Genomic DNA, 13,935 nt, shown 5'->3' with positions numbered 1-13,935 from the left:
AAAATAAAATTCTCTGCTCATGTCAAAAGTGTCATCTGCCTCAAACGTACTTTAAAAATCGTCATCCCATACCAAATACACCATTCACAGCTCTCATAGTATCACAATGGTTCTGAAAAAGTATGAACAGTTCACAAAGTACAGACAAAATACAATTTCATAAGTGTGAAGTTATTCAATGGTGTAATTACGTAAACATCTGTCACTGATGTAGTAAAGTAAATGTTTGTCTCTCTCAGTTAAATGATCAGATAGCTGTGTAATTTATGTGTTAGAGAAATATGGTACCGATGTGTAAAGTTGTATAAACAAATACCATATTAGCTAGGGCTCCTTGTGCTTGCCAAACACATGGTACACAAAGTAAGCGTGTACCCCCCTGAGGAATAATGTAATTATATCCTCAGGTGTTACAGATTACAGCAATGGAATGAAATGTATCACGAAAACTTTCTTTGTAATTCAAATATGTTGAAAAATAAATAGTTTAATGCTTGTCCTGTAGCGCTAAATGTGCGTCTTGCTGTAAGACAATCTCTGTGGAAGTGTCGTAGTTATTGTCCTCCGAAAGCTAAGTTCTGCAGAAGTCAATGTACTTACCTCATGATAAACGAAATTGAAATGCTTTGCGTATAGATATCTTAGTTATTACGCTTATTGTCGTGATGAAGTAAGTACTGTACTGTACGTACTGTTGTGCTACAGAAAAGGCTGTCTCATTGTAGCTATACCACAAACGTTACTACTAAAACATGTTTTACTTTCCAGAAAAATTCAGAAAAACTGTGCAGATATAAAACAGATAGACTGCAAAAACAACATTGTAAATTATCACTCATTAGTAGCGTCGTGATAAAATCGTGTAGCTATCAAAGAAACCAAACGCTAAGTCATCTTTAATCTCACAGAAAGCACTTTAAATCCAGAATTTATTTTCAAGTAAACCAAAATGTTGCATTAAAATCTCATTAGCAGTACTGGTAACTGTTCTAAATATGTCAGCCTCATAGTCGTTACGTAATCGTGCAACTAACAAGCAAGAATGTACACACGAAATAACACAGTGATGTCTGTTCACTATAACAATGCACTAGTAAATACTGTCTAAATATGTTCCGTAGGTTCTAGACTGGATAGTGAACTTCAAAACATTGTTGCATGTTAACAGTTTCTAAGTGTGACAAAGCATACTAGAAATGTAGGAGTGAAATGTTTTATGGCAAAGACAAAGTTAAAAAGCAGATTATCTTTCAATAAACGGTTTTACATGTAAAATGTGGTGTAAACCTTTACTCTTCCTAGTACGCAGACTGTCAACTGAAAAGCAATTATCATGTGGTTACGTCGGTAAAGAACACTGGAATTTTGCTCAAGGTTAGCTTATGTTATTCTTCTCTGAGCCAGCCGGCGCACGCGGCTGCCTGCGGTGCGAGTCATTGTCTGTTTCTTTGTTGGCGCGCGTCGTTAATGCGATTAGGAGACCTAACTTCTACAAATTCACTTTGCTGAGAGGGCCCTGCTCTGTTTGAATCCCGCCAGTTCTGATGCAATTCAGGTCTGTCGTTACGATCATATCGTCTGTTGTCATGTCGGTAATTTCTGTAATTAATTTGTTGTCGCTCACGTGGTGGAGAATTTCTCCCTGAATCGTAACTGCGCGCTGGACCGTTGCGTCTGAAGTTATTCCGTCTCCCTTGATAATAATTATTTTGGTTCCCATTTTGTCTGTTTCTCTGATTGTCTCTGTGATAGTCATTACCGCGGAGAGGTGACCTTTCCCTGTAATTATTACTACTCTGTCAACGGTTGTCATACGGGTGGTGTCTGTTTTGGTCACGATTTGTATTGTGAGAATAGCCTTGTCGTGTCCAGTTATTATTTCTTTCATCGCGGAATTGCGACGGATGTGACCTGTAATTGTTGTGTTCCTGTTTTCGCGTTCCGCGATTGTCAGTGTCAATTTCTAATTCTTGTAAAGAGTCCCTGAAAAGCTTCAATGTCGTCTTTGCAACGACCTGCCAAAATAATATGCCGTAAATGTTTAGGCAATTTGATTAAGCAAATGCGGATGAGTTCTGACGGGCTGTATGGGTTTGACAGGTACTGATTCTTGTGCAACATGTCTTCAAAATATTTCACAAGACTGGAAAATTCAGATTGTTCGAAATGTTTCATCATCATGATGCCATGTTTTACTCGGTCTTGTGTGGCTTGGGACCAATATGCTGAGAGGAAGGCATGGTAAAATTCTCCTTCACTGTGGCAATCGTGAATGACCGATCGCATTCTTACAGCTGGTTCATTCTCTAAGTAGCCACACATAAATTCTAATCTGTGCTCTAGTGACCAGTTGGGAGGAAAACAATGAGAGAATTGATGGAGCCACGCTTGTGGATGAATGTCGTTGCCAGAATTCTTAAATGTTTTGAATTTACGTGTAGTAATGAACAGCTTATAGTCAAAATCATCGTGTCGGCGGGTCGCATATCGGTCATTGTTACGTCGTTTCCGCGGTTCCATCTCAAAATTCGGTGCACCTTGCCAATTACTTTCATGATTTCCGAAATGCCCTGTGTTATTATTTTGTGGTTGTTCTGTATTGCTATGTCCCTCTTCCCATACTGGGGCGCGAGTGTCCTCTGAAATATGTAATTCTTGTATTACTTGAGCCAACTGATATTGTACTTCCCGCATTTCTCTTTTGTACTGTGTGTTGATTTGATTTTGATTCTGTTTGAATTTCCTAATTTGTTCATACTCTTCAGTGTCAGTGAAGGCTACAGGTTTTGTGTCATTCAGATCATCATCTACCTTCGTAGATAAGTTAGTGAACTGATCTGAAAGTTCGGCTACTTTATCCGACAGTGAAATTATTTCCTCTGTGTGTCTTTCTGAACCAATTTTCAGAGTATCTACTGTGTCCTTTAAGTTCGCTTGAGTTTTTGCAAGTTGCGTAACCGAATCGGTAGATGCAACTGAGTCAATTTTAGCTTGCAAGGTCTCATGATTTTCATGAACAATAGTTTGCAGTTCTTTTATGGCTGCTTCGTGATTCTGTAATGCATTTTCATGCCGCGAAAAAATAGGTTGGAAATGCTCACAAATTTGTGTTTTTACGTCATTACAGACTTTTTGACATTTCGATTCGATGTTATGTAACTCATTAGTTAAATCTTCACGTGTTTGTTCAAGTGTGGTGTCTAACTTTTGAAGCTTTTGTTCCATTGTGTCTAATGTTTGAAGCTTTTGCTGTGTTTGTCTCTGATTTTGTTCCATTGTGTCTAACTTTTGAAGATTCTGTCCCATTTGTTTCTGATTTTGTTCAAGCATTGTGTATAACTTTTGAAGATTTTGTTCCATTGTGTCTAACTTTTGAAGCTTTTGTTTTGTTTGTCTCTGATTTTGTTCCATTGTGTCTAACTTTTGAAGATTTTGTCCCATTTGTTTCTGATTTTGTTCAAGCGTTATGTCTAACTTTTGTCGCCTTTGTCCCATTTGTTGGATTAACTGTAATAACAGTGCACTGGTGTCTGAAACATGTTCCTCAGTGCTTTTCGGCAGTGCATTTGAACCGGCAATATTCGCATTTTGAAAAGCAGAAAATGTGTCTTGATTTATTTGAGAAAACGGTGAGGACGCAAAATCTGAATCTACAGTATTTGCAAGATTGTGTCCTGTCATTTCGGAATCCTGAGGCGAGCTGTTGCCGACCGATCGATCGATAATGCTTCCCTGTTCACTAATTGTTTCATTGCCTACACCATTATTTGCAACTCGCTCCATTTCCCTATGCGCTATTACCAAATTACTACTTTGAACATTAGTGAATTCATTACATGGTGACGTTAACACACTGCTTTCGTCTTCACTGTCATTTCTCAGTTTACTTTGGAGCCTAGTGTTACGTTTTTCACACGCTATTATTGTCACAATTTTTCATACGACAACACAGAAAAACACAATTTGAAGAACAAAAATAAGAGAACACATTAACATAGCATTGATAATAATATCTAGTTAATTGCAAGCGCAGCTTCGAAATACTTGGCGCAAATCTACATGCATGCCACAACTGTTTTACTGTACGACAATGAAAGACTGCAACTACAAAGGAAATTCTCTCTATGATTACGCGCTAGCAATAAACAAAGGCTACACTAACTACACAAACTACAAGAAAAAATCAGAAGATTCCAGTGAGGTATCCGTGGCTAAGGGTCGACATATGAAACGTCCCCTTTGAAAAATTATTACAAGACTGTGCTTAAACTGAAACACAATATTTTTTAGCGCAACGCAATCTGACTCTCAAAAATCACTACGAAAGACTGGCCCTGACTAACAATAACCTATACGTTTCACAAATCACTTACCTCACAAAAATCTTCGTTACTCAAGCTACTGCAATGCAGCGAGCGCCACTACTGCCAGCTAAATAAAAGATTCAAACTACTGAAGGCACTAACTACTGATAGGCATAGTTAGCAAATGAAAGATTTTAATAGAGAACAAACAATGTATTTACCTCACTAGTCATAATATATATAGCAGTTCATGACACCAATTCTTACAAATTTCAAAACTCCGCCATCTCTCTCCCCACGTCCACCACTGCTGGCGGCTCACCTCCAACTGCGCAACGCTACGCGCTGTTAGCATCCAGCTGCCGCTGCTCAACACTACAATGGCAGACAACAATGCAAACTAAACACAGACTGCGCACGGCTCAGCCAGTGATTTTTATACACAGCGCTACGTGGCGGCGGCGTTACCAATGAAAAAACCTAAACAGCTTACTTACAGTTGTACATATTGTATGTGAGTCGTCTCTACCTATAGCTTACCCCTTCTTTTTTTAGAATTTCGAACATCTTCCACCATTTTACATTGTCGAACGCTTTTTCCAGGTTGACAAATCCTGTGAACGTGTCTTGATTTTTCTTTAGTTTTGCCTCCATTATTAACCGCATCGTCAGAATTGCCTCCCTCGTGCCTTTACTTTTCCTAAAGCAAAACTGATCGTCATCTAGCACATCCTTAATATTCTTTTCCATTCTTCCGTCCATTATTCTTGTAAGCAACTTGGATGTATGAGCTGTTAAGCTGATTGTGCGATAATTCCCGCACTTGTAAGCTCTTGCCGTATTTTTCTAAAGTCTAAATGTCAAAATGTCGACAAACTCATACATTCTACACACCAAAGTGAATAGTCGCTTTGTTGCCACTTCCCCCAATCATTTTAGAACTTCTGATGCAATGTTATCTATCCCTTCTATGACCGTAAGTGCTCCAAAGCTCTTTTAATTTCTGATTCCAATACTGTATTCTATATCTCTTCTAAATCGACTCCTGTTACTTTCTTCTATCACTTCCTATTTATTTCATTCCTCAGCGAATTGTATTTTTGTATTCCTGAGTTTCTTGGAACATTTTTGCACTTCCTCCTTTTATCGCTCAATTGAATTACTTCTTCTGTTACCTGTGCTTTCTTCACAGTTACCTTCTTTGTACGTATGCTTTCCTTTCCAGCTTCCAGAAACGTCCATTCCTCTTCAACTGTACTGGCTACTGAGCTATTCCTTATTGCTGTATCTATAGCCTTAGAGAACTTCAGCGTGTCTTGTCTACATCTACATCTACATTCATACTCCGCAAGCCACCTGACGGTGTGTGGCGGAGGTTACCTTGAGTACCTCTATCGGTTCTCCCTTCTATTCCAGTCTCGTATTGTTCGTGTTCCTTAATACTTCCGTACCCCACTTCTTTGCATACTGATTCTTCCTGACTAATATCTTAAATTTCAGCGTACTCTTCATCTCTACCATATTGTGATCTGAGTCTGTATCTGCTCCTGGGTACGCCTTTCAATGTAGCATCTGATTTCGGAATCTCTGTGTGACCATGATGTAATCTAACTGAAATCTTCCAGTATCAACCGGCATTTTGTAAGTATACCTCCTCCTCCTATTATTATTGAACAGACTATTCGCTATTACTACATGAAACTTGTTACAGAACTCAATTAGTCTTCCCCCTCTCTCATTCCTTGTCCCAAGCCCATATTCTCCTGTAAACTTTTCTTCTACTCCTTCCCCTACAACTGTATTCCATAACACCGTGACAATTAGATTTTCATCCCCCCTTACATACTGTATTACCCTTACAATATCCTCATACACTTTCTCTATCTCTTCATCTTCAGCTTGCGATGTAGGCACATATACCTGAACTATCTTTGTTGGTGTTGGTTTCCTGTCGATTCTGATAAGAACGACCCTGAACTGTTCACAGAAACACACCCTCTGCCCTACGAATCCTACACCTGTTATACCATTTTCTGCTGCTGTTGATATTACCCGATACTCATCTGACTAAAAATCCTAGTCTTCTTTCCACTTCACTTCACTGACCCCTCCTACACTCCTGGAAATGGAAAAAAGAACACATTGACACCGGTGTGTCAGACCCACCATACTTGCTCCGGCCACTGCGAGAGGGCTGTACAAGCAATGATCACATGCACGACACAGTGGACACACCAGGAACCGCAGTGTTGGCCGTCGAATGGCGCTAGCTGCGCAGCATTTGCGCACCGCCGCCGTCAGTGTCAGCCAGTTTGCCGTGGCATACGGAGCTCCATCGCAGTCTTTTAACACTGGTAGCATGCAGCGACAGCGTGGACGTGAACCGTATGTGCAGTTGACGGACTTTGAGCGAGGGCGTATAGTGGGCATGCGGGAGGCCAGGTGGACGTACCGCCGAATTGCTCAACACGTGGGGCGTGAGGTCTCCACAGTACATCGATGTTGTCGCCAGTGGTCGGCGGAAGGTGCACGTGCCCGTCGACCTGGGACCGGACAGCAGCGACGCACGGATGCACGCCAAGACCGTAGGATCCTACACAGTGCCGTAGGGGACCGCACCGCCACTTCCCAGCAAATTAGGGACACTGTTGCTCCTGGGGTATCGGCGAGGACCATTCGGAACCGTCTCCATGAAGCTGGTCTACGGTCCCGCACACCGTTAGGCCGTCTTCCGCTCACGCCCCAACATCGCGCAGCCTGCCTCCAGTGTTTTCGCAACAGGCGTGAACGGAGGGACGAATGGAGACGTGTCGTCTTCAGCGATGAGCGTCGCTTCTGCCTTGGTGCCAATGATGGTTGTATGAGTGTTTGGCGCCGTGCAGGTGAGCGCCACAATCAGGAGTGCATATGACCGAGGCACACAGGGCCAACACCCAGCATGATGGTGTGGGGAGCGATCTCCTACACTGGCCGTACACCTCTGGTGATCGTCGAGGGGACACTGAATAGTGCACGGTACAGCCAAACCGTCATCGAACCCATCGTTCTACCATTCCTAGACCGGCAAGGGAACTTGCTGTTCCAACAGGACAATGCACGTCCGCATGTATCCCGTGCCACCCACCGTGCTCTAGAAGGTGTAAGTCAACTACCCTGGCCAGCAAGATCTCCGGATCTGTCCCCCATTGAGCATGTTTGGGACTGGATGAAGCGTCGTCTCACGCGGTCTGCTCGTCCAGCACGAACGCTGGTCCAGCTGAGGCGCCAGGTGGAAATGGCATGGCAAGCCGTTCCACAGGACTACATCCAGCATCTCTACGATCGTCTCCATGGGAGAATAGCAGCCTGCATTGCTGCGAAAGGTGGATATACACTGTACTAGCGCCGACATTGTGCATGCTCTGTTGCCTGTGTCTATGTGCCTGTGGTTCTGTCAGTGTGATCATGTGATGTATCTGACCCCAGTAATGTGTCAATAATGTTTCCCCTTCCTGGGACAATGAATTCACGGTGTTCTTATTTCAATTTCCAGGAGTGTTCATCTAGATTGAGTAGTTGCATTTCTCTTTTCTGATTTTCTTGTTTCCCTACGACGTTCGAGCTTCTGACATTCCGCGCCTCGACTCGTAGAACGTTATCCTTCCATTGACTATCTTTTTCTCATGGTAGCCTCCCCCTTGGCAGTCCCCTCCCAGACTATTCAAGAATCTTCAGTTACGGAGCACATGTCCTGTGGATACACGTTGCGCGTCTTTAACGCAGTGGTTACCATTGCCTTCTGCATTCCCAAGCCGTTGATCATTGCTGATTCTTGCGACTTTAGGGGCAGTTACCCACCCCTAGGAGAAGAGAGTGCCCTGTCCGCTCCTCCGCCCTCTTTGACAAGGCCGTTGGCAGTATGAGGGAGATTTCTTATTCCGGAAGTCATCGGCTCCCAGTGCTGATTATTAATCAAAATTTAAGCAGCAGCGAGATTTCTAATGCCGCCACAAAAAATACAGTATACTAAGTAAAAGAAAATAAAGAGCAAAACACAGCCAAACATTTAAACTCGGTACTCCTCTGTATTCTTGCGCTGGTTGCCACTACGTCTGCACTCTTTCCATTTCTTCCCTCCATTGGTCAGTCATTTCATCCTCAAACAGATGTTCTGGTGCCAATTGTAAAGGTGTGTCATTAGAAAGATGTGAGCGAGTGGCTTGCTGCCGTATGTGGTAAGCGAAATAGCCACCTTCCTTGTTGCTAAAACTCTTTATTAAAAATCATAAATACAGCATCATGTATGTACCTGGCAGGCAGAAGATCGTGGGCGATGGCAATTGAACCCAAGCATGCTGGCCCAGGAGTACTGAAGCAAGTTTAGCTCGTAGCATACATCTTTTGCTACCTTTACTTTGTGGTGCTTGGGTGCTGGCAATGTGTTGTGGCCACTAAATAACTGGATTGGTGCTGCAAAACATTTTACTGATCATCAGTTGCAATACAAAACACATCATTTCGAAAGCACACTCTTTGCCAGTCCTTACTATGCTCCATACGAATTTTTCATTGTTCATGACAGGGCTAGAAGTGTGCTTCTGTAAGCTTCTTGAGAAGCTTCACCACTTTTGCTTTACTCGCTTCCACACTTTGAAATAGACTGATCAGCAAGAAGATCATGACCACCTATCTAACAGCCAGAATGTCCACATTTAGCACTGATAACAGTGGCAGTGCATTACTGCTTGAAAGCAATGAGGCCTTCGTAGGTCGCTGGAGGAAGTTGGCACTACAGCTGCACACACAAGTCACCTAAGTCCAGTATATTCTGGGGAGGGGGGCGATGAGATCTGAAGCCAAATTCAGTCACATCTCAGATGTTTAGGATGAGATTCGGATCTGACGAGTTGGATGGCCAGCACATCAACTGGAAGCTAATGGGCCATGTCGCAAGACCAGGAGTGTGATGGAGTGGTTTGAGGAACACAGTAGCGAGTTCCTACACCTACACGCATAATTTGACGTTGATACCTAGATCAGAATATTTTTTGGTATGTGCGGCTCGTATACATGGCTGTTACTCACGTAAATACATTTTATTTTTTATATAGCACCAGGCCTTACATGGATTTAGCGTCACCAAATAGAATTTAGTTTGTTACACCCTGTTTTTCTTTGTAACATATCGGAAGACGGCAGCAGCTGAACCCGGTAATGAATGTGTAAAAGTCTGTGTGATCAAGACGGACCTGTAAAATAAAGCTTCTAATTTAAGAGTAAACGTTAGTTTTTCAATAAATAAGAAATTGTGAAAAACATATCATAAATTCTTAGAAAATGAAGCAATTAATGACCTTTGTGAGTGAGTTGCCATACGTGATGCGTGCCAAAAAGTGTCCAAGCACTAAAAATTTTATATGTATAGCAGAGCAAACAACCTGGTGTTACTTCTCCAATAACATCTCTTTAGATGTATTTTTTGTGAAGAGCGTCCAGTTCTATTACAATTACAACACATTTGTTGAGTCTGACACATATATAGATTATGAAATTCAAATTAGGACCAAATTTGTGAGCCTTCCGCATTGAAACTAGAACGACGCACGTTCAGTCATTGCTGCTGTGGTCAGTTTATCCTGTGCAAGCCTCTTCACTGCGTAACTACTGCAGCCCACGTCCACTTGAACCTGCCTCCTATATTCAAGGCTTTATCTCTGTCTACAATTTGTACACTACTCTCCATGCCCTCTGTTCCCCGCTTTCCCAAACTGACAATTTCTTGATGATTCAGACTATGTCATGTCAAGCAGTACTCTATTTTCGTCAACTTAAAGGAGACTTGTCTCCAATTCGCTGTACGTACTCATTAGTTACTCCATCAACTCAAATAAAAAATTTATAAAGCTTCTGTTCTGTTCTAGGCTGAACTATTTACCACACAAATTTCACTTAAGGGAAAGGCCACGCACCATGCAAATAACTCAAAGAAGACTGACTAGTACTCAAATTTATAGTCGGTGTTTACACATTTGGTTTTTTTTTTCTAAAACATTTCTCCTCCTTCGGCCAGATCTATTTTATTTCTTTTCAACTTCGACCACCATTAATTCATTTGCTGTGCAAACAGCAAAACATTACTAATAATTTTAGTCACCCATTTCCTAATTTTTATTTCGTCAGCATAGCCTGGTTTAATTCCAATACATTCCATGGCTTGTCTTTTACTTTTGTTGACATTGATATCATATCCTTCTTTCAAGACACTATTCACTAACTTTAACTGCTCTTCGAGGTGCTTACCTGTCTCTGGCAGAATAGCAAAGCCTTCAGCTAATTTGAAACGTCTTTTACCTTTTCTGTAATCTTTAATCGACTTTCCGAATTTCTCCTTGGTTTCTGGTCAGTATTCCAGCTGAATAAAGCTGAGGATAGCTTTCAACCCTGTGTCACTCCCTTCTCATCTACTGCTCCTCTTTCATGTCCTTGGAAGCTTATAGCTGCAATCTGGCTTCTGCACAAGTAGAGAATAACCCTTCCCTCGTGTATTTTCAGAACTTCAGAGAGGATACTCAAGTATGTAGCGTTTTCTGATTCCATGTCCCCTTTTACAGGAAGAAATATCTCCAATGGTTGCCGTGGCAAGACAGGACGTGCGTTCGGGTCCCCAAGTGCCAAAGTGGTATGCCGGCCGGTCGGTACTGGTGACAGGGGCCACCGGCTTCCTGGGAATGGTCACCGTGGAGAAGCTGCTGCGGTCCTGCCCTGACATTGGCACTATCTACATGCTGGTGAGGCCCAAGCGTGGACGGGACCCGCAAGAGAGGTTGGGAGAATATGTGTCCAATATGGTGAGTGTCCCTGCTGTTCTGACGTACTACACAGGTCAACCAAAACTTTATAAGCACTCCTCAGTGGAATACTGACGTTTCAATACTGATTGACATGGCGTTGTGGGAACCTGGCGCATTAAAGAAGGTTCAGAGGCTGAACAGAGACGAATGGAGAATCACTTCAGTGATGATTCAGGTCACAAATGGGGAAATCCAATGAGGCAGATCGTTATGGCCTCCTGTCTGGGAACGAACACCTCAGAAACAGCGAAACTTCCGAGTGGCTCACATTGAATAAAGGTGAAACCAGGAGTAGGCGACTAACTGTTGGACACCCATGCCACACCACAGAACGTGCAGGATAGGTGGCGATTTATGGCACATTTGTCGACAATGCTGGTGTAAGCACATATTTTTCAGAGCACAGTTTAGGTACATTGTTTATCAGGGTGCTCTGTTGTAGACAACACCCACAGTTTCCTGTGTCTACCAACGAAATCTTCGATTACGATTATGATGGGCACGGGATCATCGAGATTTCACCGTGAAGCAATGAAAACGTGTTGGATGACTCACATTCTGTTACACCATGTCGATGGGCTGGGCCAGATACGCCAGCATTCTGAAGCATAGCTGTACATAACATGTACTGTGCCTCATATGCAGTCTGGTAGGGGCAGTTTTACGCTCTGGTGATGTTCATCTAAATTTTCGTAGGATCTTTAGTGATAACGTAAACCACAGTCACAGCTGTCGACAGTGTGAACGTTACTGTGAGCCACCTGGATTCCTTCTTGCCTGGTGTCTTCCCTAGGGTGCTGACATCTGCCAGCAATCACATCAGAAGGTCAGAATAGTGTTACAGTGGGTAGACGAGCACGATAGTGAATCCACGTTGATGTCATGGTCACCAAAGTTGCCAGATCTGAATGCAGTGGGTGCCATATACTATGACCAACAGAAACGTGTGCAGTGAAATGTAATTTACAAGTTACTTAATTTGATGAACTGGTGTCAATTACAATTTTATAACATAAGAATGCAATAACAAAGGTACAAAATACATCTTTAAAGAACATAACACTACAGATAACATTTGCAGTAGTACAGGCTTTACAAAAGAATCGAAATAGCAAATACATCAGTGTTACAAAAATTACGACACAAGTACATACATAAAAGATCAGAATAACTTTTGAAACATCAACTTCACACATGAGCATTAGAACAAAATAGAATAAATAATGTCTAAACATCTTTACAAAGTAAATAACATATTATTGATGCAAATTATGTTTGATGATAACAGTATTCCTCATCATAGTGAATGTAGCTTAGTATTAGCTACAGAAAAAATTCTATGAAACAGTACACAGAGACAGGAAGAAAATAAATACACAAGGGTACACAAACACATAGTGGGATACACAAAAGGAAAGGACAGGGTTTGTTTTCAGGGTAACATTTGGTACTGGAGTCCAACCGAAAACGTCATTCCATAGATCGCCCCTCTTATTTCAACATTTGCTCCAGCCAAAAAAAATCCTATCCAAGCATGCTTTTTGCATTCTGTTCTCATCCTCTTTCAAAAATAGTTTTCCTCCACTGTACACTACTTTTTTGGCCAAACAATTTTCTTATAGCTTCTCAATGCTTTTCTTCCAATTCATCATAGTTAGTTTCTTATATAGTCTACCCCCTCTTAAGCTAACTTAAACCTACTGAGCTCAGATGCTAAACTAATGGATGAGGCAATGCAGCAGCACAAAACAATTAATACAAACAGCAATGACAAAAAGAATGCAAGTAAGCATAGCGAGCAGCAATAAATGTAATAATTTATATCTAAACATGACAAAGCTGAAGCAGAAAAAATATTACAGTAAAAATGTTTAATACCTATGTCACACCTTAACACTACTAGAGTGATGCATCACTAGAACATACGCTAGCAGATAAGTTACCAAATAGTAAAAAAAATTATTGTTGCAAGTCCTGTGAAGGGAAATGTCTATTTGTGCCCTCTTTTCTAAGGAAGTACATCATCAAATGATTCTTTACTGGGTCTGTAGACAGAAAGTAGTTATATCCTGGCAGGGTCGCCATATGAAACGTCCCCTTAGAACAATTATACAAGACTGTGCTTCAACTGACACACAATAGTTTTTAGCGCAACGCAATCTGATTTTCAATAATTCCTACAAGAGAATGGCCCTGACTAACATTAACCTATATGTTTCACAAATCACTTACCTCCCAAAAATCTTCGTTACTCGAACTACTGAAATACAGCGAGCGCCACTACTGCCAGCTAACTAAAAGATTCAAACTACAGAAGACACTAACTACTGAGGCACAGTTAGCAAATGAAAGATTTTAATAGAGAACAAACATTGTATTTACCTTAATAGTCATAATATATATATCAGTTCATGACACCAATTCTTACAAATTTCAAAACTCCGCCATCTCTCTCCCCACGTCCACCACTGCTGGCGGCTCACCTCCAACTGCGCAATGCTACGCGCTGTTAGCATCCAGCTGCCTCTGCTCAACACTACAATGGCAGACAACAATGCAAACTAAACACACACTGCGCACAGCACAGCCAGTGATTTTTCATACCGAGCGCTAAGTGGCGTTACCAATAAGAAAACCTAAACAGCCTAATTACAAGGTACTAGCTCTGTGCCCACAAAACACTGGCCCATAATTTATAGAAATTACGTTACCCATGCGTAGGCATCTCCAGAAGCCTACCAAGTATTTGTCAAATCCAGCTCACACTAAACTGCTGTTGTATTGCATTCCAAAGCTAGATT

General features: G+C 41.8%; 1 protein-coding gene across 2 annotated transcripts in view; it reads left to right on the top strand.

Moving 5' to 3' along the window:
- Positions 1 to 13,935, top strand: part of LOC126285286 (fatty acyl-CoA reductase 1-like) — a 159,327-nt gene that overhangs the window by 41,689 nt on the left and 103,703 nt on the right. The window contains exon 2 of one of the 2 annotated variants that reach the window (XM_049984574.1): positions 10,895 to 11,131. The exons of the other annotated variant lie outside the window; for it this stretch is intronic. Coding sequence (XP_049840531.1) covers positions 10,910 to 11,131 — 222 coding nt within the window. The 5' untranslated portion in view covers positions 10,895 to 10,909. The remainder of the gene's footprint in view (positions 1 to 10,894; positions 11,132 to 13,935) is intronic. 2 annotated transcript variants of the gene reach the window in all.

Source organism: Schistocerca gregaria, chromosome 8 (assembly GCF_023897955.1).
Source record: "Schistocerca gregaria isolate iqSchGreg1 chromosome 8, iqSchGreg1.2, whole genome shotgun sequence".
NCBI lineage: Eukaryota > Metazoa > Arthropoda > Insecta > Orthoptera > Acrididae > Schistocerca > Schistocerca gregaria.
The sequence above is the reverse complement of the archived record's forward strand: the minus strand, read 5'-3'. Positions and strand labels throughout refer to the sequence as shown.